Consider the following 27989-nt stretch of genomic DNA (forward strand, 5'->3'; position numbering starts at 1 on the left):
ATTTCTAATCTCAAATCTATTAATTTATAATGGGGTAAGACAGCAGCAGTGCTAGTGCAAAATTCCCCGTTAGCTCTGAAGGGCACGTCTGAGGCCAGGCTGTGAGTGAGGTGAGGCTGAGGCCTTCTTCGTCCCCCAGGATGGTGTTTGCAGGCAGCTGTAGCCGGGACTAGCAAACCGAATAAAGCAGCAATAACAACCCACGTTCCTTTCTGGCGAAATGAAGATTTCAATAACCTGCGTCACAAACGGCAATAATAAGCAGTCCCTTTTGGTTTGAAATGTTAGGAGTAAACGTGCCAGGGATAGGAATAAGTCTTCAGAGCGATCATTTAGATGAAGAAGGCTTGTGCCGAGCTGGGTGAGGGAGCTGCGTGTTCCTTCTAAGCTGAGGAAGCAGAAAGGCAAATGGTGTTTTGACTGTTTCCAGGCAAATGGGTCTGCTTCAGTCCATTTTGGTGTGTGTAAATCAGTGTGCACACAGCTGAGCTTGACCCTGAGTCAGCAAGTGTGGGAGCACTCGCTCACCACATGACAAAAATCATATCACGGCATCAAAAAGGGAGGGGAAAAAAAAAGAAAAAAAAAGAAGAAAAAAAAAGAGACAAAGAGAGAAGGAGGCCCAAACCCTCCAATCTCGCAGGCTCAGCGAGTTAGTGTTTGGCATGTTAGTGACGCCACCAGCAACAGGAAAGCCGCTTTCTCTTGCCGTGGGTTTATTGAGAAGATTATTAAAACCTTTTCATTGAAAAACATTTGGCAGAGACTTCTGAATAAGTTGTGGGGACGTTTTTGCCTGCATCCACTTCCAACGGAGCAAGGAGCATTTGAGGGGGGAAAGAAACAAACAAAACTCCACCGACTGTCCTCATGGCTGCCAAAAAGGGTCTTGAACGAGCGTGCCTTGTGAGCGAGAGATACACCAAGAAGTACTCCTTAGGCCTAGACAGGTAACACAGCTCTGTGCTTCCTTCTCTGCCATTGCTTTGTCTTTGCGAGCAACATGAGATCGCTGACCTACAGATGAGCTGCCAAAGCTGAAGTACAGGGAGTTTCACAGTGTATACAGGGAACATCTTTCACTACTTCCCAAATGTTTTGTCTGATATTTTTTCCCTTTCAAACTTTCTTAGTAGATGTTAGATACATTTACTAGACAGCAGCCTGATATATCTGCATCTGTGATGGATTGAACTAATCTGCTGCTGAAGCAAGTGTCTCCTGATACCCATTTTATAAGCTTAGTAGATTTATTGTAGGATGCAGAACCTCATGGATTATGCTGCAATTTTAGGCTGAATTATAATAGTGCTATTGACACCATGTTTGATTCAAGGCTCTTTCATGCCTGAATGTCTAAATAATCTATCTGATGTGAAAGAAAAGTGATACTGCAAAGGACTTGATCTTTCAAAGCTTTACTTATGTGAATAGTCTATTAGGCTTGAAGCTGATGTGCCAGAGGTCCAATGAGTAAATGTTTGCTTGAGTGAAGAAAGACCCTCTGAAAACATATGATGTGTTGTAGCTTGACTTCAAAAATGAGTATAAATGTCTATCACAAAATAGTTTTACAGCTGAACTTATTTTCATTCTTCCTCTTGACTCAGACCAGCAAGTATTTTTAAAAGAAAATAGCTGCTCAGTTACAGCTTAGCACCTCTTGACATTTCCATTATCTCATTGGTTTTCAGGTTATTTATTGCTTGGCTCCCTTAAAAAGCGTAGGACAGAAACTTGGCATAAACACTGTCAGTTCTAATGGAAATCTGTCTCCCCATGTTCCTATACTGGGGTCACTGCCATCGTATTTTAGTCATTTCAATGTCTGGATTATTATTTAAATATTATTACATGGCTCCATAAATATACATGGCACTGTCCAAGAGGACTTTTGTGGTAATATTTATATTTTTAAAAGATGTCACATGATTCTGCAATTCATTTTTGTTACTGAAGAATCTCAGAGCCTTTTTGATAATTTGCAATGGTGTGGGCACAGCTCCAGTGGTTGAAGTCCTTTGGCCTCTTTGTCCCTCTGGACACACGGACATCTCTCGACAAAGCCTTTATATGGTGCAGGGAAGGGTGCCCTAAGACAGGGCTTGTTGTTAGGACAAGGATGTCATACAAGTACCTGACATTTGTGTTGCGCCTCTTCTTGGCCTTTTTTTTGTTTTTGTTTTTGTTTTTGTCAGGTTAAGTTTTATTAACAGAAAGATCTAATTACTCATTCACAGACATTATCATCAACACATTCCAGGATCCTCTTGGGTTGCTTATGCCCTGCTGTGTTGTTCCTCCAGAAGATACCAGGGCAGGTGAAATCCCCCTTAACCAGGGGCTGTGAACATGAAGCCGCCCTATCTGCCTGTAGAGGGACTCATCTGCTTGGTCTTCATGGCCTGGTGGCCTGCAGCAGACACCCAATATAATGTCACCTGTCCCTGTCCTCCCTTTAATCCTGATCCATAAACTTTCATCAGCCCCTCATCCATCCCTGGGGACTCCATCTAGTCGTAGACACAGAGGGCAACCCTCCCTCCTCATCTCCCCTGCCTGTCCTTCCTAAAGGGCCTGTATCCTTCCATTGCAGCCCTCCAGTCACGGGAGACATCCCACTATGTCTCTGTGACCCCAGCAAGGTCATAGCCCTGCAGCTGTATGCACATCTCTAACTCATCTTGTTTATTCCCCATACTGCACTCTTTGGTGTGCAAGCACTTAATAGACACATGCCAGCATGTTGGGTTTTGGGGGGATTTAACCATAATGGTGCCTTCTACCAACCTCCTTACCTACATGAAAGTGCTGGTGACCACATTTAACCCTCATTTTCTTGATTTTGTGTTCCATCCTTACCAAGTCACCCCATGCCTCTGTTCAGCAGCCCTGTCCATCACTCTCTCACGGGGCTGATGGTTACCATTTCCCTCCCCCGTCATTATTCCAGAAATGGGGAGGGAGAGCCACAGCCTCCCGTCTCCCTCCTCCTGGGAAGATTTGGCTGCACAGGGGAAGCCCTCACAGCCCAGTGGCATAGAGGACACATCCAGCCCACCCCAGGGAGCTGGCGTGGCAGTGGGGAGGCAGCGTGCTGTGCTCGGGCTTGCACAGACCAGCTGCGGGCACAGCTTCAGGTGTCTTAAGCCGATCAGTAGCAATAAGCTCATTTTAGCCTTTGGTATAAATTACCACATTTTTCCATTCCCTGTGTGTAGGCTTAATGAGCAGCTCCAATGCTTTCAACAGAATCTATTTTGCACACAGATTGCCTCTTTCTTTGCCAGCCCCCAGCCTCTTTCTTTTTAATAAATGCCATTATTACAATACACGGGGAACAAAACTGTTTTTATCTCAATCATATGAGTAGGAAGTCTGAATACAGGCCCCATTCCCTGCACACAGGCGGTGCGGGAGAGTGTTTTGCACATGCCAGGCCTGTCAGTAGTCACTAGCGGGTTTGGATGCATTGAGGCTTCCCCTGCCAAACTTGAAATTCTTAAAAGGGGCCTGGATTTAGCTGAGCTCCCTGAAAATCAGGTCAGTCATAGGCTTACAGAATAATTCAGGTTGGAAGGGACCTCAGCAGGTCTCTGGGTTGACTCCCTGCTCAAAGCAAGGTCAGCCCAGAGATCACACAGGGTTGCTCAGGGCTTTATCCAGTCTAGTCTTGAAAATATCTCCCAGGATATAGATTGCACAACCTCTCTGGAGAATCTGCTCCAATACTGAATCATCCTCACAGTCTTCTTTTCTTTTTTTTTCTTTTTTTTTTTTCTTTTCTTTCTTTCCTTATATTCAGTCTAGACCCCTCTTGTTTCACTTTATGATCATTGTCCTCATCCTTCCTACATGCACATTAATAAAACCCCATCTTCTCAATAACATCCTAAAAATTTTGGTAGGCTGTTTCTGGGTTCCCCTGAAGCCAACTTTTCCCTAGGCTTGACAAGTCCTGTTCCCCCAGCGCAAGTGCTCCAGTCCTCATCTGTCCTGGTGGCCCCCTGCTAATCCCATGCTAGTTTGTTGATCATTCCTGCACTGGGAGCTCCAAAACTGTACACAGTATTCTAGCTGTGGTCTCAAAAGTCTGTTCCAAGTGCATTGATCCTTGCTGAATTTCACGGGGTTTCTGTCATCCCAGCTGCACCCCTGGGTTGGAGTCATCTGCCAACTTGATCGGGGTGCACTCCAACCTCCTCTTCCAGGTCAAGGATAAAGATATTAAACAGGACTGGTCCCAGGATAGGTGAGAGGCTCCACTTTTCACTAGTCTTCCAGAAGGATATGAACCATAGTTTTACAAGTGTCTGAAGCTGAGCACTCAGAACCTCCTGCCTTATTCAAAAAGTGTCTGTAAGTCAAATCATATTAGACTTTCATCACCTCTCTTTAAATTAGGTCCATGATAGTTTTTTATTGTTTTGAAACAGTAAATGGTGGTGGTGTGGGAGGATAAATTCTTCAGAGTGTTAATCATTTGATATGTTGGTTATCTATCAGGTGATCTACATAATCACTTAAAAGCCCAGGAAATATCTTGACCAAATTCCTGAAGTTTCCATGAATTCGGTTTCCTGAACAGGCCAGGTTATTTCTTGCTGGCAATAGATCAATGTAACATTGACCAGAAATATTCAATATGCCACCTCATAAACCAGTGGATTTGCATCAGATTGTACCAGCTACGCTGTGAGCTAGATATTGGCTTGATGTAGCACAGATTTATGATTACATTCTTTATATATCATTACAGTGGGATTTTGAGTACCATCATACAAGTGAAACCCGAAGTTTATTGTTTCAAGGTTTATGTTTTTATTTTACTGTAACTGAAATGAAAAGACCAGCATATACAGAGGCAAATGGACTCGAAGTTTTAATCACCTTTAGTCTAAAGCATAGAGTTAAAGTGGCAAAACTGCCCCTACATTTACTTCTTCTGTTGAAGGTATGTGGTGGAAATAAAGTTTTGCAGCTCTCTGCTAAATCACCCTGACATCCCACATTACTGCTAAGGGCCTATGACTTACAGAAGAACTGACTGTTACCAACTCCAGCCCAGCTGCTTAACAGTAAGTTTTTGAGACAAGAGACAAGAAAAATTGCAGTGCTGAAGGCAGGAAAGATATATAAATATATTAGAGCATGTCTTCATGCATAACTTTTTAACATTAAATTAACTGGTAGTTATTCCTGTCTATCAGTGAAGCCTTAGGCTTGTACTTGATTCTTATCTGTTGGGCTCATATCACGAGGCAAAAAGTTTGAAGAGTGCTTGGGAAATGATTTCTTCAGGTGGAGATTGATTTTCTATTACAGATGTGTAGGAAATATTTTCTTCTTTTTCTGTCTTCCTGCAGGTGATATGAAAACACTTACAGGACAAAAGAGCCCTCATCAAATAATGGCTTTCCACTACTCCTGATACCTTGTGAAAGCCAATGATGAGGAAAACTTTAAGTGCTTCTTGTGACTTCTGAAAGGTTTTTGTTGTGGGCCCTGTGGTTATGTCTCCCTCATACTGGCTTGCCAGCTGACACCAAGACCAAGCAGTATCTCGGAGAACTCAGCAAAACCCATCCAATTGCTTTTGGCCTCATGTTAGGTGATTATGAAGACCTTGTAGAAAGGACTGTGTCTGCCTAACACTGCCATACACCATCTCCATAGTACAGTGATGCCCACTTCATGTCAGAAAGAAAATTAGAGCCAAGATAGTAAGAGCTATGAAACAGAAATTAATTAACTCCGTCTCAGAAAATTGATGGTGGAAGGTTTATAACAATGATACATAAAACCATGATTGATGTGATGAAGGTAAACAGGGAGTGGTCATTCATTATTTCTAACCACACAAGAACTAATTATGATATAAGGCAGACAGCTTAAGGATGCATTATTTTTACACAAATCATAATTAAACTGTGGAACTCACCAATTTTTAATCAGCCAGGTTCACAGAATCACAGAATTGTAGAATGGTTGAGGTTGGAAGGCACCCCTAGAGGCCATCTGGTCCAACCCATGCTCAAGAAGGGACGCCCAGAGCAGGGTGCCCAGGGCCACATCCAGGTGGCTTTTGAAAACCTCCAAGGATGGAGACACCAAAACCTCTTGGGGCAACCTGTGCCAGTGCTCAGCCACCCACACAAAGTAAGCCACCCACAGTAAAGTGCTCCCTGATGTTCAGGTGGAACCTTCTGTGTTCCAGTTTGTGCCCATTGCCTCTCGTCCTGGCCCCAAGGACCACTGAAAAGAGCCTGGCTCTGTCCTCTTTGCACCCTTCCTTCAGGTACTGATAGACACTGATGAGATCTCCCTGAGCCTCCTCTTTTCCAGGCTGAACAGTCCCAGCTCTCAGACACTCCTTGTAGGAGAGGTGCTTCAATCCCTTTATCATCCTGGTGGCCCTCTGCTGGGCTCTTTCCAGCACTTCCATGTCTCTGTTGTACTGGGACCCCCAGAACTGGACACAGTGCTACAGGTGCAGCCTTACCAGTATTGAGCAGAGGGGAACGATCACCTCTCTTGACCTGCTGGTAACACTTTGCCTAATGCAGCCAAGTAAACCATTAGCCTTCTTAGTAGAAAGGGCACACTGAAGACTCATGTTCAGCTGGGTGTCTACCAGGACTCTAGCTCCTTTTCTGCAGTGCTGCCTTCCAGCTTGGTGGCCCCCAGCATACAGTGGTGGCTGGAGTTTTTGAGTTTTGTACAGAAAAAAAAAAAAAAAAGTAAAGGGTTGTTAAACACAAGCTGTGGTTCAGCCAGCTCCCAGTACTGCCCCAGACTGCCATACTGCCAGGTTTGTGCAGCCTGGAAGAAGGGACCAGGGAGGCACCCTCTGGACATGTTCCTTCCTTGTACTTTGTCCTTGTGTATTCCGTCATGCTCACAATGGAGGCTGGATACTACAAGCACCTTTGCTCTGAGTACAAGTGTTGTCATGCTGTTATGCAGAAGGAAATTTATTCAAAATAGATTCATGCATACATGGCCAAACCCTCAAAATGAGACTAAATAAAATAACCATCAGAACAATTACCATCTAGTAGATATCTAAATGTATGCAAGTACGTATTTGCCTTTGTTTTGTGTCCAAAATACCACGTAAGGAAAAGAAGTATCTGGAGGGCCAGGCTGTAAAAAGGTATTAAATGACTTGGAAATGTTCAAGTTTGGTACATCAGTTGAAATCAGAGTGGTATCAGCATAAGGGATGTGACTGGCTTAGATAATTTTTTCTGCAAAGGCACTTTCATATCATTTCAGGCACCAAAAATTACTCCTTTCCCTTGGGAAGGAGATGCTTTCCTGTGGGAAGTGCATTGACTCCACATTTTGCTCTTTTCACTGTGGTCTCATAATGGTCTAGGAGGACGGCAATTATTCCCATCAGCCTGTAGATCAAGGCACCCAACAGATCAAGTGAAAACAAAAAAAAGGAAGTTGCAATAAAAAACTCTTGCTAATGATCTGTGTGGAATCTGCAATATGTATTAGTATTTTCTCCTTCCCCCCTTCCAGGCATGACTCAGTAAGTGCCTTTCTCTGATGTTTCCCCTGACTGTCTTTTTTAAAGGAAAGAGAATTTGAAATGGAGAAAAGATTATTTTTTAATCTGGGACTCTTCTTGTGGTGTGCTGGTGAAGAGATCTGATGCTCAAAGGCTACATCTTGCTCTAACACACTCAGGAGGGGTTTATAGTTTGACAGAGATGATCTTTGCACCTTAAGCTTTTGATTCACACATTTATAAAACCGTATCTTGGATTCTTCTAATTAGTAGCAGGCTGCTTTTGGAATAATAATAATAAAAAAAAAAGGTAGCACACAGGAGCTGGCAGGAGCCTTCCTGACTCATGGGGCTGGATGCTGCTCTCTGAGTTCAAAGGGAGCAGCAAATGCTCGCCACCTCTGACAACCGGGCTGCTTTTATTCAGGCACCCCTTAGATAGAAAAGTGTGACATTTGTGGGTTTATGCTGTCTCTGTTTGCTTCTGCATCTGTTCAATGAAATCTGTGGACAGTGCTTTCCTACCCCTTGACAGTACTCTAAGGTTTTGTTTGCTGATGAGGAGACTTGAAGATTAAAAAAGGGAGGGAGGTCAGAAAATGACCCATTTTGTTAGCAGCAAGGAAAGGGTTTGGTGGCTCAGAAATCAGCAGGGGTAATTTTGGCATCCCTGCCCTGACAGGCTGTTGAGCGGATCATGACTCATGTCGTTAAGATGATTTTAACATTCAGTGCCAGCTGATGAAAATTGAGTTAAAGGGAAATTAATTTTACATGCAAACTGCAGAGCATTGGAAGTTAACTCCAGAGAGGGATCATGAGAAAGAAAAACTCGCATGCCCCGATCTCCAGGGGAAAGTGAGAAAACTAAGTATTTTATTCAGCCATCTGGAAGGAATCAGTTTGTGGTACCTTCCGAGTCTAATTCATCAGCAAAACATTGTGTGCAAGTGACACAGTGCACACGAGGAGCCTGATGGATGTAAAACTCAAGCATTGGAGAAGGACTAGCTGCAGGCACCCAGCCTGCCAGATGGGCAGCCCATTCCCCAGGCAGCTCAGCTCCCGTTTATTTGTCGTTGAGAGGAAAATAAGGAAAAACATGGACAAAGGGACTAGGAAAACTCAGCGTCGCCAGGCATCGGTCACTGCTCTTTCTCCCAAGCTCTATGGAGGCACGTAGGGGGAATCAGTAGCCTCCGCTGAGCAAACAGAGACCACATGGCGACCTGGCTGGGAACAAGCTGACTCAGGGGAACAAGCTGAACCCTTGGAACATCTCAAAAATATTTACAAACCCAAATCCGTGCTGATTATCTACAGTTGCAGGGCTCGGCTGCCAAGGAAGTGGAGAAAATGCTGGTGAACAGGTGGGGCAGCTCTTCTTCCACCAGGACCTCCGAGGAGGTGATGAACCCAGTGACTCTCACCCATGGGTGGGTGAGGGCTGCGGGGTGCCCTGGTGGGACTCGGACCCACTGAGCAGCTGCAGCCCACCCCAGCTGCCCAGAAAAGCAGTTGGAAAAACTTGTGACTTCAGGGCAGCTTTTCTTTCCCTCGACATTGACCACAGCTGATTGGCAGCATGATATCTTTCCAGCAAATCATACAAGATTTTAGGCATCTTGACACTTCCCTAAACAGTGCAGAAACACCACAGAAAGCCACTAAGATGCTTGCACTTCCCCAGAGCACAGCTTTCCTTCGTGCATAGATGAAACAACTCTTGGCCCAAAGGAAAGTCCTCACTACCCCAAAATGGGGAGAAGTCATTACAGGGGGGCAGTGAAACCCAGCCTTTTGTCACGCCCCCGTGCTGATTTCGGACTGAAACAGCAGAGCAGTGGAGTTTGCTGCACTCCTGGACAGGCTCGCAGACCACTACCTTGCACACATGGACCACGAATAGCTGTAACGTGATTGTATGAACGTTACAAATGTGCATCTGGGCAGAATTCCCCTTTGCACACCACAGTGCACTCTCATGCGCCTTGGTAGGTGGCAGGATGTGTTTTGCCATGGGGGTATTACAGGAGGAGCAGCTGCAGCTACAAATGGTGTAGCTGGAGTGGCATACTGGTTTTCAGCTGGGCTTTTTTTCTTTTCTTTTTTTTTTTTTCTTCCCATTTGGGCTCTTCTTGGTTGGGAGATACGGAGGAGGGACCTTCCTTGCTAACCAAACCACCTTGGAGCCTCACAGAATAAACTGGGTAGACTTTGGGCTGCTCTAGTGAAAGCACCAGGTGCAATGGTCATCCATGAGCTCCTGCATTTGCAATGCAGTGTAACTCCAGGTCCCTTGTCTCCCATCCCATATTTCTCAGGCAGAAATGATAAGAAGGACAGCACTGAAATTTCGTGACAGATCCGATTTAGATGGGAAATCACCTTGGGTGATACTCAAAGACCCACTTCTGCTGGACTTGTCTCCTTTTTATGAAATCAGTGGCACAAAGAGGTCAGCATACTTTGGAGAACTGATTTTTTTATTATTATTATTTTTTAAATGCCTTTAAAACTTTTGGGCTAACATTTTCCATACTTAGGCTCTGCTGGAACAGTGATAGTCTTTGTACTTAAGTGGAAATTTGCGATGAAACAGTTCTGCATGCAGAGAGAGGAGAGAAATATCTTTAATCAATTATATTTGCAAAATGTAAGAATTTTTATTTTTAAATTGTCTTCCTGACAAAGCTGTTGGGAATAGAAAACTGAAAATTCCCACAGAATTATCTCCAAGCTACGCCAAGCTTGGTTAGTGTTTGCCTGAGGTATGACTTTTTGAAAACCTCATGCTGTGCAGTCCGAGTCCTTTCATTTCTGTAACCTTTATAATTATGTGCACAATATACACAGCCTAAGAAAGTCACCCTGTGCTCCATAAACTGGTAAATGATGTAGGAGTGCCCAAAGAGCTGGGAAACACAGCCAGAGAAGTCATTTCATGTGCAGCTCCCTCCCACAGAGTCCTGCTTGCGTGAGCAAGCCTCTCCTATGAACTGCTGTTCCCAATCCTGCTTTTATCCTACAGAAGCATTAATTACAAACTTTCTGGGGCTGCAGGGCTAGATGCTCAAATAACCAGGGTTTTTCTTTTTTTAACCTTCTGTTCCTTTCAATCCCAAAGGATGAGCCGGCATCAGAAGAATTTAAATGAAGAGAGGCAGCAGCAGGAAGCAGGAGATGCTGAAGCTAATCCAGCGTATCACTGTCACGGCTACTCACGGGCCTATGAGAACAGGAAAAGGGAGCAGCATCAAGCCCGGAGGAAGCTCTGTGCTGCATCAGTAATTTGCATCTTCTTCATGGTTGCTGAGATTACAGGGGAGTATGTTTGCTCAAAGGGAGCTCACTTTTGTGCCCAGCGCAGCTGTATTCCTGCCCTTCTGCACCCTCTCTGCCTGCAGTGACCCCCATTGCATAGAGATGAACACACCTGGGATAAAATAACCCCCTTTTATCCTTTTAAAATAACATTTTTTCCCTAGTGAAATTAACATATTTTCATATATTAATTTGAGGATTGCATCTGGGTAGGAATAGGAGGATCAGTTAATGGTCTGTTCTCCCAGGTACTTAAGCTCAGCTAGAAGTGGCTACCATGTCTTAGCATCATGTCATAAATGGGTTTTTAATAACTTGAGTTAGTTTTTTTTGGAAAAGATTAAAGGACTTTTCATGCTTATCCAGGCCAATGAGCCTTCAGCGCTGGTGAAGGCAGCTAGCAGCAGGATCTGATATTAAATTCAAAAGTCTTTACAAAATCCAGGGAAATCCGGGGCCAGACTCACCATCTGCTTTTCTTCAGTTAAGTCAATGTATTTATAACAGGGCACGTTTATCTTTTAAATTGGCCTGCTGGTATGTCTCTGGATCAATGGAAGATTATTCCCCTGTCTAATTAGCTTCCAATTCTGGACCTATCCTACAACATCCAACATAGGTTTTTGGCTCCCTCCTAGAACATTAGCTTTCATTTTGTCTCACTGATCTGCTCTCTGCATGGCTTCTGTGATATCTATACCTACCTGATAATTCCTGGCTCTTTAATTTCCCCTTCTCTGAGATGAGGTAAGGTAAGAAATGAGGAATCCCACAGGCTTTAGCCACGTGTACCCCAGGGGATGTAGGAAAAATCAGAGAGGAAGGTCTCTGAAACCCATGGTTTCCCAGAATCAGAGTCTCTGGAGCCCCGTGAAGATGCAATAGAAAGGCTTTTTTTTCCCCACAGGTGAGAATTGGAGGCACTGAAGGAGTCACTGAATTTCTGCCTTCATTCCTGGCTGCCAAACCCAGTCAGATTTTCTCCAACTCTTCCCTCCCACAGGTTTCATCTGCATAAAGCCCACTTGTTTGTAGGGCACGTGCATTTTGCCCATGCAAATTGGTGCACGCCACTAATCTCCATGCAGTAATTGCCAGTGCCAGTAGTAAAGCATTATTAACAAAACCATGTAATCAGTAGGCCTAAGTTTGGTGAATGCGGCAGAGCTAGAGGATAATTGGAAGGACAGATGATATGTTAACTAAATGTTTCATTTTGCTTAATGAATCATACAGCTTTTTTGCAGTGACAGCTTAAGTAACAGCCTTGAAGACCATTTTGCTTCAGACCATTAAACTTTGACAAACCAGTTATTAACAGCAGTTACAGGCAGCAGTCTATGGAGATTTTTGTAATTATGAACCACACATTTAATTTTTTTAATCATCAGGCTAGACAGCATGTGCCTGATGATTGACCAGTGAGTGACTGACATTTTCTACTGCTTTGTGGTATACAAAGCTATAAACAGCCATTGCGAGTGATAGTAATCATAAAGGCCACTTGTTGGGAGTATTGATACAAAGCAGTAAAAGCCTGTAACTATTACACAAGCTTTACTCTTGAAAGTAAAGAACATGCGACCCCTCCTACCACTCTTAAGGACAAACAGCTTCTGTAGGCATTATTATGGTAAACAGAAGAAAAAGAGATGCATCACTCTCAAATATATTGAAAAGTTGTGTTTCACTGAATACCTAGATCTTTTCTGTGATTTTTTCTTTTTTCTCTAACCATCTGTGCTGGCCCTCACTACTCTCCCAAAAGGGGCACTGTTTCCTGAGCCTGATGCACTAACTGTCTCAGAAAGATAATTTTCTCTCCTTCTAATGCAGACCCATCACAATCTCCAGAGATCTGGAGATATCAGTCAAGCCAATGGCACCCTATATACAGTCCTGATATAAGTGTTTACCAAGGATTTTCAGTGGCTAATGACCCAATGTGGATTTCAAAGTACTTTATTTCTTTTTGGAAAGAGAGACAAACCTAGCATGTTTCATCAGAATGAAAAGAAGCATAAAGACCTGACCAGGTTGCTAAGATAAACAGACTGAGATCTCAGAAATTCACCCACAGCATCAGCTATGTCACAATAAATAAAGTAATCATTTGCCAACATTTTTCAAAGACAGCAGGCTAGAAGCAAGCTTTTGTAAGGCTGTCTCAAAGAACATGGAAATACAGTATCAAAAATGCAATTGGGCTTTGCAGACAGCTTGTGCTCTACATATTTGTTTGCTGAAAGATAGCTGAAGCCTTGGCTGTTAACATCTGTACACTGACATACAGTGCTTCCCTCTGCTATGTAAAATTGTTTTCTACTTGGGAAACAGTTGCCCTGCAAACAGTGGAAGTCTAGGAGCTGTGTCATGATCAAAAAGTAAATGTGCCTTTACATCTGCTCATGTCTTGGGAAATCCCCATTCTGTTGAATTTTGCATTTTACTGCGAGGAATGAGATGCTCCAGAATTTTGCAGTCTTGCCTGCTCCCTTTTGGGAAGAGAATTTCAGGCAGCTGTCAATGGGACCTATAGGGAGGTAACAAAATAAAAACAAAGCAAACAGACAAAAAAAGCTGCTTATATGTGTGATATGCATTCCTGTGTGGTGACAAACCACACAATATTAGGTATTCTAACCTAAAATTTTAATATGGGAGGAAATCAGACAGGTAGTGCATCGTGCTGGCGTGAAGACTTTCCATCTCTGAGGAAACAAGAGTTGTGTCTACATGTCCCTTTGGCAGTGGTATATTGCCAAAGGTTTTGAACGAGGCATTTTTGATTTTATGATGTTTTTCAGGATTCATTGATTTTCATGTGGGTTGTGGTCAGGAGAAACAGGTGAGCTGAAACTAATTAAATGACTGAAGAAGGGTGGAAGGATACTGCCAAATGCAGAAACTAGATGCTTTGGGTCTATTATTGCACATTTCCATTTTCCTACATTTCCACTGCGATGAACAGACTCCCCTGCTATAACGAGTTGGCAGGACAGCTTCCTGCCTGTGATCCTTGTCTTCCCTTGCAGCCTCCAGCAGCTGGGGTTGGTTTAAAGCAATCTTCAGTTTCTTTGGATTTGCCTGTAGCCCTGAGACATGGTTAGAAGAACTTGGCAAAATAGTATTTGGCTTACTGGGTAAAAGAAATGTGGTTTCAGACAGCCTATTTTTTTTTTCCCCCAGAATTCACGTAAAACCAAAACCCCCAAAGTAAAATGACATACAGCCACATTTTTGAGCTCTAACAGCAAAATTAAATCATGCATTACAGATACAAAATGATAGATTAGTCCTGCAAACAGAACATTTTTCTCTATGCCCTCACCAAGATGCCCAGTTGTTTATCACAACTCTTCTATTGGAACCTTTCCTTTTACTCCTATTTTAATGTTGCCTGTGACAAACAGTCTGGCATCCAGCCATCTAAAACTCAGGAAGAAAGTGCACCTTTTCCTCTTACAAATAGTGAATTAATTCCATAGGCTAAGGCTCTGAGTTTTTTTACAGACATAAAATATCACCAATGTGAAGACATAGTGGGAGGATACAGGAAATGTGATGCCCAAGACTGGTTTTCACCAAGAAACATATTAAAGTTGTCATAGTAAAATAGCCCAATGGTAATATAAACACAGCACTTATGAATCACAGCTCTTATCCTTAGGACACTCTCAATTATGTATCTAGGACAAAGAAAACCATCATATTTCTTTTTATTAATTCTTGCCTTTCACTGCATGAATGTGGTACGAAATGAAGCAATCTATGAAGAGTTTTGAGTCATGTGCATGAACACTGAAAACTAAATGTTCCTTCTGATGTGTAGCAACTCAGGTCTCAAGTTTGATCTAGTTGACTCAAACTTCTGACCGGGGCCATGATACGGACACACTTTTCACACAGGTGGGCAGATTGCTGGGAGCCTGGCGGTGATCACCGACGCAGCACACATCCTGGTGGACTTGACAAGCTTCCTCATCAGCCTCGTCTCGCTCTGGCTTGCCTCCAAACCTCCCACCAAGCAGTTAACTTTCGGGTGGCACCGAGCAGGTAGGAAATGTGCCACAGTGTGAACATGTGAAATGGGAAAGGGAAGTCATCATAGCAAGGAACTGGAAAATGTGCTAATGTCCAACAAGGTCTGAAGAAATTGAAAGATAGTGTGCTAAAATTCTCAAAGCCCCCAGGACACATCACAAAAGTAGCAAGCCAATGAGCTTCAAAGAAGTAAAGAGCCCATTTATGCTTCCCTACAAATGTGTCTTCCAGTTCATTATTTTGTATAGTTTTAGGTTGGTGCTAGCTTTGTCTGCGTTAACAGTAGGTTACCTTAGTGACTTGAGAGTGAGCAGGACTGAATACTCAATCTACTATAAAGCTAGTTTCTATAATAGCAGAAATAGCCATAAAAGTGAGTGTTTACTCCATTTATTAAATGGTAACAAAAAGCACTAACTTATTTAGAAAAGACAATGTTAGATTTATATAAAAGTGACAGTAATATATACTGTTTTCTAAATCATCTCTACCTCCATTGTTTTTATTCAGTTGGAAGCATGGGTAGGTTTTGAACATTCTCCGTCCTAAACTAACATTGACATATTTATGGATGACACCTAACATCAGAAGCCTGATAATCAAATGCAAGGCAAGTGCAGTTTTACAAAATACAAGGTACCAGCAAAATATTAACTATGGGAAATGAAATAAAAAAATCTGGGGTTGTAATTCTGTTCAAAATTTGGACACATAAATATAAATACTTACAAATAGGTGAGCACGTGTAAGCACAGTGATCAAGTTTCTGATATGTTCAGAAGAGATTTAGGTTCAATTCAGCTGCTTAAACAGAGGTCTAGTGGTACCTGAACATTCCTAGGCTGTCTGAGACTTTTGCACAGTAATAGCAACTGTGACATGGGATTAACAAGAAACTGCACAGGATGCCAAAAATAAGACCAAGGCACCTCAGATGTGACCAGACACTTATGGTTAGGAAATGGGAATGTGTTGTCAATCAGTCAGTGGAGCAGGGATCTTGGTAAATTACCATTCATTTTACATAAACTAAATATCTAGACCTCAAGACAGTTATTTGAACACTGACACCTGGTGTCATGTGAGAAGTCTTTGTATTCTTCAGCTGTTATTCCAAAAGGAAATGGATCTCCACAGGGCCTTTGTCATACCTAACAGTCCCAAGTGGGAGTCTTAGGCACCTAGCACACAACTACATGTAGATGTTTTAATTTGCATGCCTCAGTCTTTAAATGAATCCCATGTGGGTGTCTTGTGCCTTAATTTAGTTGCTCACATGGAAGTGATTAGTGCTGTTTGAAATGCCGTAATGTGTCCCGTAGATCTCCAATGCCCATCAAGAATGCTATGGGTCATCTATATATTTTGTGTCAAGCCATACATGGAGGTGTTGGTATATCTCAAATGGCTCTAGACACCTACACACCTGAACTGAGGACTAGGATGGTGAATGCTTCAAGGATGTTCAGTATGACACTCCAGAAGCAGCTTCTGACTCAGGATGTCTGCAAGGAAAGGTTGCTTGTAGCTGCAGATCTTACATGAGAAGAAATGCCATGCGGACATATGTCCAGTTCTGAGCCCCCCAGTACAAGAGAGACACAGACATGCTGGAAAGAGTCCAACAGAGGGGTACCAAGATGATGAAGGAACTGGAGCACCTCTCCTACAAGGAGTGTCTGAGAGCTGGGACTGCTCAGCCTGGAGAAGAGGAGGTTTGGGGGGATCTCATCAGTGTCTACCAATACCTGAAGGGAGGGTGCAAAGAGGATGAAGCCAGGCTCTTTTCAGTGGTGCTTGGGGGCAGGACAAGAGGTAATGGGCACAAACTAGAACACAGTAGGTTCCCTATGAACATCAGGAAGCACTTCTGTACTGTGCAGGTGACCAAACACTGGTACAGGTTGCCCAGAGAGGTTGTGGAACCTCCTCCTTGGAGATCTTCAAAAGCCACCTGGAAGTGGTCCAGGGCACCCTGCTCTGAGCATCCCCGCTTGAGCTGGGGTTGGACCAGATGGACCCCAGGGGTCCCTTCCTACCTCAACCATTCTGTGATCCTGTGATACTCATCCTGTCTTTATATTGTTCCCTAAATACATTCTACCAACACTATGAAATGGGCTGCTGGATGAGATGGAGTTTTAGTGTGAGTGAAGTGTAGCTGGTATTATGTTGCCAACACACATCTAAATTATGCAGCTTTAGCAAAGTACTACTTACCATCCGTAATAATTCTTTGTGTTTGTACTCTCTTAGCCTTGGAGGAAAGGAAAGTGAGAGACTTTTCTCTTAATGACAGGGAGGTGGCAGACGGGTTCAGCCATCTCATGGAACTTCACCCTCAGTCTGTGTGAGATTGTTCAGGTTTCTGTCATTGCAATGCGGAACCTCAAAACCTATCATTTACTTTATTGTCTTTTTATCCTGGTGGCAATGAGAGATCTGCATCAAATGTCAGTGGCTATTTAATCCATTCTGTGATAATTATCCTGTTGCTTATTTCCCCAGCTTTATTTCCAGTTTAACATGCAGGTGGGTGCCTTAGGGAGCTGAGAGCGGTCAGATAGGTGGCAGAGTCACAGTGTGCTGACCGTTGAAGTCTTACAGCCTTCTGCGACACTGGAAGCTGCATTTTACTGCTTCTCTCAGACTGCTAGCTTGGCTTTGTCATGCAAAACTGTGTATGACAGGGCTCGGATTTAGTGGGAGCCACCTGAATATCTCCTGTCATCTAAGCCAGGCAGCAAAATAAGTCAAGACAGTGGTTCAACACAATCCTTAGGGTGAGCAGCTGCTTTCAGCAGCTTGGTTAGAAACACAGTATTGAATGAGATTGATGTCTGAGCCAGACCTTCTTCCAGGGAGAAGAGGTCTCTGAAGTTTCATTTTCTTTCTCTCTCTTACGGTCCGAAGTTTCTCAAGCAATCCTAGCACTGTATGCTGTGCTCTGGTAGTGTTAGCAGTTCAGAAGAAATTTAAATGAGAACATTTTTAAGTAAAACACTTTGTACTATCGAACTGGTCTGTAAGATTAACTAAGGTTTTGCTAGGATGCTACATACAAAAATAATGTGTATTTTCACCTGTGTAGGTAAAGATGACTTCTAACACTTTCAGTGGTGGAGTACATGCACACGTGCACACAGACATTCATGCAGGTGTTCACAAGAGCTGTTGGTTCCTTCACAGCTATCAGCACTTAACTCTGGGCCAAGTTTGCAGGGTTTCATTCTGTAATTGCAGAAAATGTAAACACCAGATATGTTTTATTCTAGTTTTCTCTATGTACTTTTAAGCAAAACTAGGTTTCCCCATCAGTGCAGCTTAATTCATTATTTGTCAGTTTTAGACAAAATGATTATTTTTAGAAGCATCTGTAGTCCGGACTGCTGCAAAATTTGTTACCATCATGAAAATATATTCAAAATCATAAGCTGAGTTTCAGCTGCTTTCATGAATTGATAGTGGAGGTCTGTAAATTTTCACTCTACTGTGAATTTTCATTTTCCTTGCAGTTGTGTCTGTTGTGTTTGTAAAGTGACACATTTACCCATTGAAGACACATGGCAATTACTAGTCCCACAACCTATTAAAAATGTTCTGCACGTACATACAAACATCCCCAGACCTTGCCTATGGCAGTGCAATAAAAGGTGGCCTTGGGGACAGTGGATTTATTTGAGCCCCGCTCAGAGCCAATAGAGACAAAATTGAATTTTGTTGCCCCAGGGACAAAATAACTTCTTTTGTCCTTAGCATTACTGGTGGCATTTGGCAGGACAGGTCTCAGGGGACAGAAAAGTGAGGTTTTGCTGGCAGGGCCTTGTCGGGAGCTCTCACTGACTTTCTGAATTGTGAAATGAAGAGAGGTAGGCAAAAATAAGGGTGGATGTTGGAGGGTGATTATATCTTCCAGTAGGTTTGAGTGAGCCTTGTTTTCCTCCTTCCCTCCCACCTTTATTCTTGTGGCCAAGATAATCTCACTGGGGGAGGTGGGCTGGTTCCTGGGGCCCTCACACCGTATTGGCTGAGGCAGGCATGTATGCCAGATTTCTCCAAATGCTCCATGATCTCAACAATGGAAGGGGGACAAAAGAAGCATGGCCAGCATGTCAAGGGAGGTGACTCTCCCTCTCTGCTCTTGTGAGACCCCACCTGGAGCACTGCGTTCAGCTCAGGGGTCCCCAGCACAAGAGGGACATGGAAGTATTAGAACGAGTCCAGAGGAGGCCCACAAGAATGATCAGAGGGCTGGAGCACCTCTCCTATGAAGACAGGCTGAGGGAGCTGGGGTTGTTCAGCCTGGAGAAGAGAAGGCTCTGAGGAGACCTTACAGCAGCCTTCTAGTACCTAAAGGGGGCCTACAAGGGAGGGTCTCCTTGGCAAGGACTATAGTGATAGGATGGGGAATAATGGTTTTAAACTAAAAAATGGTAGATTTATATTAGATATTCAGAAGCGATTCTTGGTGGTGAGGCAGTGGAACAGGTTTCCCAGTGAAGCTGTGGATGCCCCATCCATGGAAGTGTTCAAGGCCAAGCTGGATGGGGCTTTGGGCAACCTGGGCTGGTGGGAGGTGTCCCTGCCCATGGCAGGGGGGTTGGATTTAAATGATCTTGAAGGTCCTTCCAACCCAAACCATTCTGTGATTCTAAGGACGAGGTAGAACAAGGTTAGGCCACCATGTGCATAGAGCTACTCTGGGCAGTCACTGGATTTGCCAATGACCAGAAAGGGTTTTGACCTTTTGACCCGTTCTTTGTGAGCACCAAAGCTGCCTACACACAAAGAGTAACACTTCTGACTATAAAACTCGCCAACTTGGAATCATTAGCACAAATTCATTAAAATTTCTTGTGTTTCTTTAATGATTCCTGCTAAACTTAGATTTCTTTAATTCCTAGAGATTCTGGGAGCTTTGATGTCTATGGTAATCATTTGGATGGTGACTGGTGTGTTGACGTATTTGGCTAGCATGAGGCTCCTACACCCTGATTATGATATCGATGCTACAGTGATGCTAATTACCTCTGCTTGTGCCATGCTCGCCAACATCCTGTAAGTTACCTTATTTTCCTCCCCAAATGACTTTTTAACCTTGAATCTGCTGGTGTATTTCAATAAAAGATGATGGAGAAATCTCAAAAATATAAAGTGTTTATGAGTTTCATGAGAATATGGAGTGGGGTAACTGCTTCTCACAGAAGGCTGTAGTTGCTATTCTTCTTTCTGGTAGCTGCCAGATGGGGAGGGGTAATTATGAATGCACAAACTCTACAAAAATATTAATCTCTATTTCACATTTTATTAGACATACAAAAATTCAAGAACTCTGTAGAAAATCAGGCCTCATTAATTCCCCTTTTCTCAGACATCCTTGTTTGTATGCAAAACACTGGAACACCTAGGAATTATCTGCTTAGCCACTCTATTTTTAACCGATGTGTCTGATTTTACTGTTCAGCATTCAGAAGCAAGATGGGCAATGACGTGTGTGATATCACTGCTTTCAAAGACACAATAACCTCACAGTTTTACATCTCTTGCAGGCTAAGCCTGATTCTGCACCAGACTGGACACAGGCACAGCCATGGGGCACAAGCCAGAGAAACCTTGTCGGCCCCTCCAGAAAAGCCAGCTCTGAGAAATGCCAGCCTGCGGGCAGCCTTCGTGCATGCCATTGGGGATCTATTCCAGAGTATTAGTGTGCTAATTAGTGCACTTATCATCTTCTTTAAGGTTAGTTTTATTAGTTCACAAGCTTTCCTTGCAATTAAGGATAACAATTATTTTCACAGCACCATGACACTAGGTATTATGCAAAAATTTTCTCTGTTTTAATGATATAGTTTGTAATTTAGTCAAGAACAATTATGCTAATTCTTGGGAATTTAAAAGACTATTGAGAGGATCGCACTTGCTTTTTGTTGTTTAAACTGCAAGAAGGATAATTTTATTTCTGTCCCCTTCTTCACCAATAGCACCTTCACCCCCTGTTCTAACCATCCCTGACTGGCAAAGGAGGTTGGCGTTGATTCTGTACTAGATGAATGGAATATATTATGCAATGGAATTATTCTTTGAGATTAACTAATAATGAAATCAACAAAGTGATGTCTTTTTTTTTTTTTTTTTTTAGCCAGAATACAAAATAGCTGATCCAATCTGCACATTTGTGTTTTCCATCTTTGTTTTGGCAACCACTATCACCATTTTAAAGGATATTTTGATTGTATTAATGGAAGGTAGGACCTGATTCCAGAATCAATAGTTATATTGTTCTTTCTCTGTGTCTCTCCATAACACTTACATTTGCTGACAAAAGTATAATAGCACACTTCTGTATTATTTTCCAAAATTCTCATAACTGTGATCATACTTTAATCCTAATTGCAATTTTAATCAAAACTGTTTTCTACCATTGCACCAGAAGATTTATACACATTTCAGTGTTGTAAAAATCTGTGTACAGGTGTTTTGCTAACGAACATCCAAAATTTTGTATTGCTATAGCTAAGTTGCTGTTGTTTGCCATAACATTACTTTTTATCACCCCCTTTAGCATATGAGATGTCTACTCACTTTGTTCATTGTGTAATTCCTTTACCCATGTGAAATACAACTTCTTGCCAAAAAGACCAAAGAAAAGAAAAAGGCTGTGCTTTGAACTGTATCTGTGAAATAGGATGAGTGCAAGAGACAGAAGTTTAAAAGATTTTAGTTACGCCAGTCCAGAAAAGCAAGGCAGTGGAGCTTTCCAGTCACGTCCGAGCACAAGGAAATAGACAATTCCCAGCACATCAGCATGAAGGCAGCAAGAAGAACTAGGCTCAGTAATATTTAATCCTGCCAGCTATGGGCCTGAACATTTGATTTGCAAGGCCAAATGACTTGAGCAGTCATAGATGCATACTTTTCCCTCCCTTACACTAAATAATATAATGCAACCTCTTTCTCAGCTATGAAGACAGGCTTAAGGGGAAAAGCAGCTGTAACAACACAGCTTTTGAACAGATACGAGTTACTCATTGTGACTATCTGCATGACTATTTACTTTTCTCTTTCATTTTGTCCCTGTTTCTGCTTCAAGAAAGGAAATTTCCAATATTATTTTACAGTAAAGCTTAATTCTAAGGTTGTTCTACTTTCAGTTATCGAGAGAGAGTAATATGTTTGTGCAGAAGTGGACCTGGACAGAAGGCAACAGCTAGTTGTGTCTCGGCTGCTGGCAAATCAGAAGGTCTCTTGATTACAGAAAAAATTGAACTAGCAAGGAGGCCTGGCAGCCCCTGATGCACGTGGATCTCCTTCTCAGAGCAGTGATTGCCAGCTTCTGTAAGCAGTGCTCACATGCAAAAATTGGCAATGCTCTGCTCCCCTCTGCAACAGGCCCTTTCATGTTGTCTTCTGGGGAGGTCTCTGAAGCCAGTCTCCTACATCCTAAGAAGCATATTTCTGCCCAGAATTTTCTAAAGAGGACTTGGAGCTGGTACTGACAGTGGCTCATTATCAGTTATGGTATGAAAGACCCAATTAACCAATACTGTACTTATCATGATTATACCTCATAATTGGTGGTATTAAAATATTTTTTCAATGTACTGATCCAAGTGAAGCATGACAAGCATAGCTGTTCGAGTAGGCACAGAGCTGTACTTCCAAATTCCCACGTCTCACGCCAGGAAAGACCCATAATTAAGTTCTTTGGGCAAATTTGAATTGAACTCTGAATTTCATATATGAAGTAACCCTATCACAAGTGTCCTTACTCTGAGTGAGGGTAATCATCATCATTATCACCTTTTGTGCAAAAGCTCATCTAGGAAAACAGTCACTGATCTACTAATTAACTAGACCTGTAGTCTAATCTTCTCTCTTCTAAGATTTCTGGGGCAAGCCATTTTAATCTTTGTTTGTCTTTCCATCTCTGTTAAACAGATGATTCTCTATCATATATGGAGGACAGAATCCCTCACAGGTGCTCAGGTGATGCCATAAAATATGAACTTACAAAAGACATTGGTGCTAATATAAGCCATGATCTGGCTAAACAGCTCACCTCCCTGTGCAAACTGGACCCTTAGAGTGTCTCCTAACATATGCACGAGTCTCACTCCATGGAGAAGTATAAAACAAGGAATAGGATTAAATTTCACAGTGAACTCTGAAATAGACAGGTTTCCCATGGTGTAGAATATTTTTATAAAATGGTATATCTAACTGAATAAAGGTTCATAATGTATTTTCCTAATGATTACAATTTTTCTCTCTTCAAAATGTGTTTTTTTTTTTCTTCCCAATTTCTCCTTCTAAGGAGCAGCAAAAGGACTTACTTATGATGCAATAAAAGCAAGAATTTTAGCAGTCGAGAAAGTGGAGTCTGTTCACAACCTTCATCTTTGGTCTCTGACAATGAATCAAACTATTCTATCTGCTCATGTTGCCACAGGTCAGTACATTTCTGTAAACATGGGGTAAGTATTCAGCAGCTGCCTGGCAAAGGTCAGTTACTTCTGATAGGGATACAACTGATGGTATAGCCGGTGCTTGTTAAAATAAATGTCATCATTCTGCTGGGAAAAAAAATAATAAGAAAATAGAAAAACAAAAGCTTTCAAATTTTCCTCCCAGAAATCTTGCCAAAACAACAAGTACCTGTACTTAGCCAAAAAAACCTGAAAACTGCAGAGACTGTGGAACAAGGAATTAAACTACAGGATATTTTAAATAAATTAAAAGAATTAGACTCGGACTGGATTTTTCTCACAATATCAAATAGATTTTGGAGTTGTTTTGTCATACGTGAAAACTGTTGATTGCTATAACAAAAACTTATAGGGCAAATCTGCATTCCTGATGCCTCTTCTACTGCAAAATAATCTTTAAAACATAGCTTGGAGCATGGAGGTGACTCCAGGACAACAGTTTATCTTTAAAATTATTTTTAATGTCCTTATCCCTGTTGACAAATTGTCCACAACCCGAATCAGATTTCTTGTTTGCTTTTTGTAACTTATACGTGTGATGGTTTATGTAAGGCAAACACTTCACCTGTGTTTGGCCATGAGACGTTTCATAGGCAAAATCCCCCATGGAGTCCCACCTTCCCACAAGGAGTAGGTCTGTCAGTAACCCAAATCATTTGGCACTGTTTCTGCTCCCTGACTGGATGAACTAATCTTTATTAAGTAATCTTGCTTTCTTCTAGAGCTTATCTTCTGCCAAACTGAATTTCTTTCATGATTAAACATTGCTCAGTTCTTGCCAAAATCCCATCCTCTGACCATACTTGAATAAACAAACCTTTGCTGATATGCAAGCTCCTGAAAGGAGGATAAAAAGGACAAGGGACACTTCTCAAAACCATCTTCTTTGTAGAAGTGCCAGACTGTTTGTGAATAGTTTCTATCAGTAACCACTTCTCTTCGACTACTACTATTACACTATAAGCAATTTGATTATTTTCTGCTTGCTCTCTATAGCAGACACAGAAGACAGCCAGAAGATTTTGAAAGACATCACCCAAGCCCTGTTTGAGCACTACAGCTTCCACTCCATCACCATTCAGATTGAATCAGGAGAGGATCAGAAACAAGACTGTGTCTTCTGCCAGGAGCCCAGGGATTAAAGGAAGCAGTATGCTATGCAAAGTAATGACCACTTCTCTTACAGGTCATTGGAGACTGTATGTGCTGGTTGTATGCAATTGATTAACAACAAATGGTAATTAACTGAACTAAAAAGACCTGCCACTAAAAACAGTGCATGTACCTTTGTTTGTTGGTACTATCTACCAGGAGAGAACATGTTTTATGTCCATCCATCAGCTAGATTACCTGTCCATCAGTGCTTACCTTCAATTACAAGAGAAAGGCTCTAAATTATTCTTCGCTGTAGTGACAGACTGGCACCAAAGCAACACTTAAGAGTCCCTGTTTGTAATCACAGGTAACAGAAAACTAATCAACCTTCAAATTACAAACAGACTAATTATCACAAAATGTAATGAAACGTAAATTTGCTATTAGCAAAGCTTACCACGGTTATTCAGGATAAGGAAGAACATTTAAGCTAGCATGAGGGATGAAGAGATCTGGGAAAGAACAGTATGGTGATATGTGCTTTCTTACCTTCTGGTGGACACTCGTCCTCCTGAATATTAGTGAATTATGAGATGTGTACCATATTCTGCAGTATGGATCATAAGGGAATCCATTCCATTCCCAGTTGGCAAAGAGTTCTTCATTTCACAGCTAGCCCTATTCATTTCTCAGCTAGCCCTCAGCCAATCTCTTTCCTACCAGACATGGGCAGTATTCTCCACTACCAAACAACCCATAACTCCTGTCTCACTGCACCATGACAAACTGTGATGGAACATCTGTAGTGGATTCTTGGAAGTCCTTGTCACAAGGTTCTGCTTGGTTGTGACACTAAAAAATACCAAGTGCTCCTAGAAAATGGAAATGTAATTAGGACAAGGAAAGACGTCATGAACATAAAGTTTAAAGCCCATAGTGTGATCTGCAGAGTGCTACCCAGTAATGCTTCATCCCTGATGTTATATCAGATAACTAAAAAAGCCTTTGGAATATTTCAAAGCTATTTACTGAACTGGGAAGGGACGTGCCTCTCCTTTGGGCAGTGTCAAATTCCCAAATTTCCTGAAAATGGGAGGGGGAAACCTTCCTCTTCTACATATCTGACAACGGTTTCTGCAGAACTGGAAACAAGAGTCAGGACTTGCTGCAGTGCCTCTACTTTTGTTCAACCTACTGACTTAAACTTTCACCTGTTAGAAAAAACAGTGGCTGCACTTGAAAATGCATACTCAAATTCTTCTTCATGAAACGACTTCAATTCTTCCCTTGACCATAACAGTGCAGCTTCACTTTCCACGCAGAACTGGACTGGATATTTTCCCACTCCACAATTCTCACTCCTGCAGTTGTAGGGCTCATTATATTAACAGGTTATTTATAACATAAATTATGTTATATTATAAATAAATATATATATTATTATATATAAACTCAGGTGTTACTGAGTTTCCAGGCTGGCAGCTGGAAAGTGTATTGTGTTATTAAGGTATAAAGAAACCTTGCTTTTTAGGGAATGTGGGTTTTATTTACAATAGGTTCACATTAGTTTTCTGCTTTATCATCCTAAAGAGATTAGAACTTATTATTAGGTGCTTTTGGCTATAGATAATACGTAACTATGTGATGACAGACTGATATATTAAGCTGCCATTTGTTACCTGGTAGGGGGAACAAGAAATTACTCTGCTTTGTGGAGGCATCCCAGAAGATCTTGTTAGTTAAACCTCCCAATGAAATCAGATAAGGTATTAAAACACAGCACCCGCTAAGAATTTCATGAGTATCTCATTATTTACTGGCTCATAAGAACTGAGAACATAGCAGTGGTATTCAGTACAGTGATAAAGACAATTCTTGCCCTTATCAACTGAGACTCCTGAAGATAAGACATAGATAAATCAGAGCAGAGTAAAAAAAAAAAAAGGAATGAAGAAATTAATTTTGATTTTGGCCAGTTTCTCTGCTGCTATAATTTAGCATGGTTGCCTCCTACCAAAAGCAACACAGCTGTGCTTGTTAAATACCACAAACATCCTTTTCATTAGATGGGGAGGACAAGGTAATGGTATAGCTTTTAAAGAAAAATGTTTTGAATGAGACAAGGATATGGACCTGGACATAAGGAGGAATTTAGGGGCACAGTGGTCAAGGACAACATAAAAGATAATCAGTGGATGAAAGAAGCACCCGTATGGGACACAGATTCAGTTCTGAGATTTGGGTTGAGGTGGATAAAAAGACCAGAAGTTTAAAAACAAGTGGGAAAAGGTTTAAACTGACAAGTGACTTGGTCCACCAAGAAAGTTACATTGGGTAGCAGATCTGTGGAAAAGCTGGATGGAAGCAACACAAGAAGGGCTGGAAAAAAAAAAAAAAGATATTCAGCAGCCACAACAAGGACCGATGAGGATATTGTCTAGATGAATTGAAAGGATATGGAAGACTTTCATTACAACTTTGACAAAAAAAAAAAAAAAGTGATGAAATATAGACACATGAGGAAGGAAGGAGTTAATCCAAAATATTGATCCTTACTGAAAGGCAGTAGGGGAAAGCTGTAAAAAAAAAAAAAAAATTAAAGAAAAAATGAGGTGGCAGCTGCTATCTACAGTAATGCTGCTAACTCAACAGCCCCTCAAAATTATAGCCTGGGAAGGTGCATATAAAGTTCAGGGCAGGAATAGGGAGAAAGACAAGAGTTTGTTAACAGCAGTACACCTTGTATTTCAGGCAGAAAAAATTAACAATACATATCTAGCAAAAGCTAGAGACAGTGTAATTGTCTCTGCTTTCTGCTGTGGAATTTCCTCCAGCAGAGCAATGTAGCAGAAGTAACACAGAGCCATCTGTAATCCTAAGGAAATTTTACCTAAACATGAGAGACTGAGCATGCTTTTAGAACAAATATTTGCCTGCAGTTATGAATATTGCTATAAGGAACTAGCTATTTAATGCTCCCATTATAAATGAACTACAAAATATATATTTCTTCTTAATCCCCTTCTAGTCTGATCCTCAGGGATATTTTCTTGGTAAAAGGTTGTTTTCAGAATACTGTCTGACTGGCTGGCAGGGATTTCTGCAGAAATGCTACTGTAATATAGAGAGGCCAGGGCCAGGAAATTCAGAGACAATTTCTAGACTTCTCTGCTTTTATTAACTTTACATCCTTTCAATCATCTGCAGAATAATTGTAAGAAAATGATAAGAAATTGCTTCCTTAAATCCATTCATGGAACTAGTGTGAAAAAGAGAAATATTTATCATTAAAGTGGTCTGTTTTCCATGCCTATGTGTTGTTTGGTGGAGTTCAGTTCACGTGAACAAGTACATGGCTTACTGGTTAGCACTGAAATTTTAGGTCCATAAGTATGTTCATCTCCCTCTAAATTTTCATGTAACCATTTTGGAGCTTGTAAATTATATAGTTCTTCATTCTCCAGACTATATTTCTCTTTCTACATCCAGAATCTAACACTCTGAGCAGAGCCTAAGGA

At 41.8% G+C, this 27989-nt stretch overlaps 1 protein-coding gene across 1 annotated transcript; it reads left to right on the forward strand.

Moving 5' to 3' along the window:
• Positions 1-151: 151 nt before the first annotated feature.
• SLC30A8 (solute carrier family 30 member 8) lies at positions 152-27768 on the forward strand. The gene is made up of 8 exons (XM_080581291.1): positions 152-950; positions 10650-10854; positions 14764-14902; positions 19795-19948; positions 20440-20629; positions 21030-21135; positions 23205-23339; positions 24373-27768. The coding sequence occupies exons 1-8, from the start codon at positions 871-873 to the stop codon at positions 24516-24518; spliced, it is 1155 nt and encodes a 384-aa protein (XP_080437417.1). The 5' UTR covers positions 152-870; the 3' UTR covers positions 24519-27768.
• Positions 27769-27989: the final 221 nt, after the last annotated feature.

This window comes from Anser brachyrhynchus, assembly GCF_964034855.1.
Source record: "Anser brachyrhynchus genome assembly, chromosome: 2".
NCBI classification, from domain to species: Eukaryota; Metazoa; Chordata; class Aves; order Anseriformes; family Anatidae; genus Anser; species Anser brachyrhynchus.

Coding starts and splice junctions, on each gene's coding strand:
- SLC30A8 (XM_080581291.1), top strand. CDS start 871: ATGGCTGCCAAAAAGGGTCTTGAACGAGCGTGCCTTGTGAGCGAGAGA. Junction 19,949..20,439: donor GCCATGCTCGCCAACATCCT/GTAAGTTACCTT, acceptor CATCTCTTGCAG/GCTAAGCCTGATTCTGCACC. Junction 23,340..24,372: donor ATCTGCTCATGTTGCCACAG/GTCAGTACATTT, acceptor TGCTCTCTATAG/CAGACACAGAAGACAGCCAG.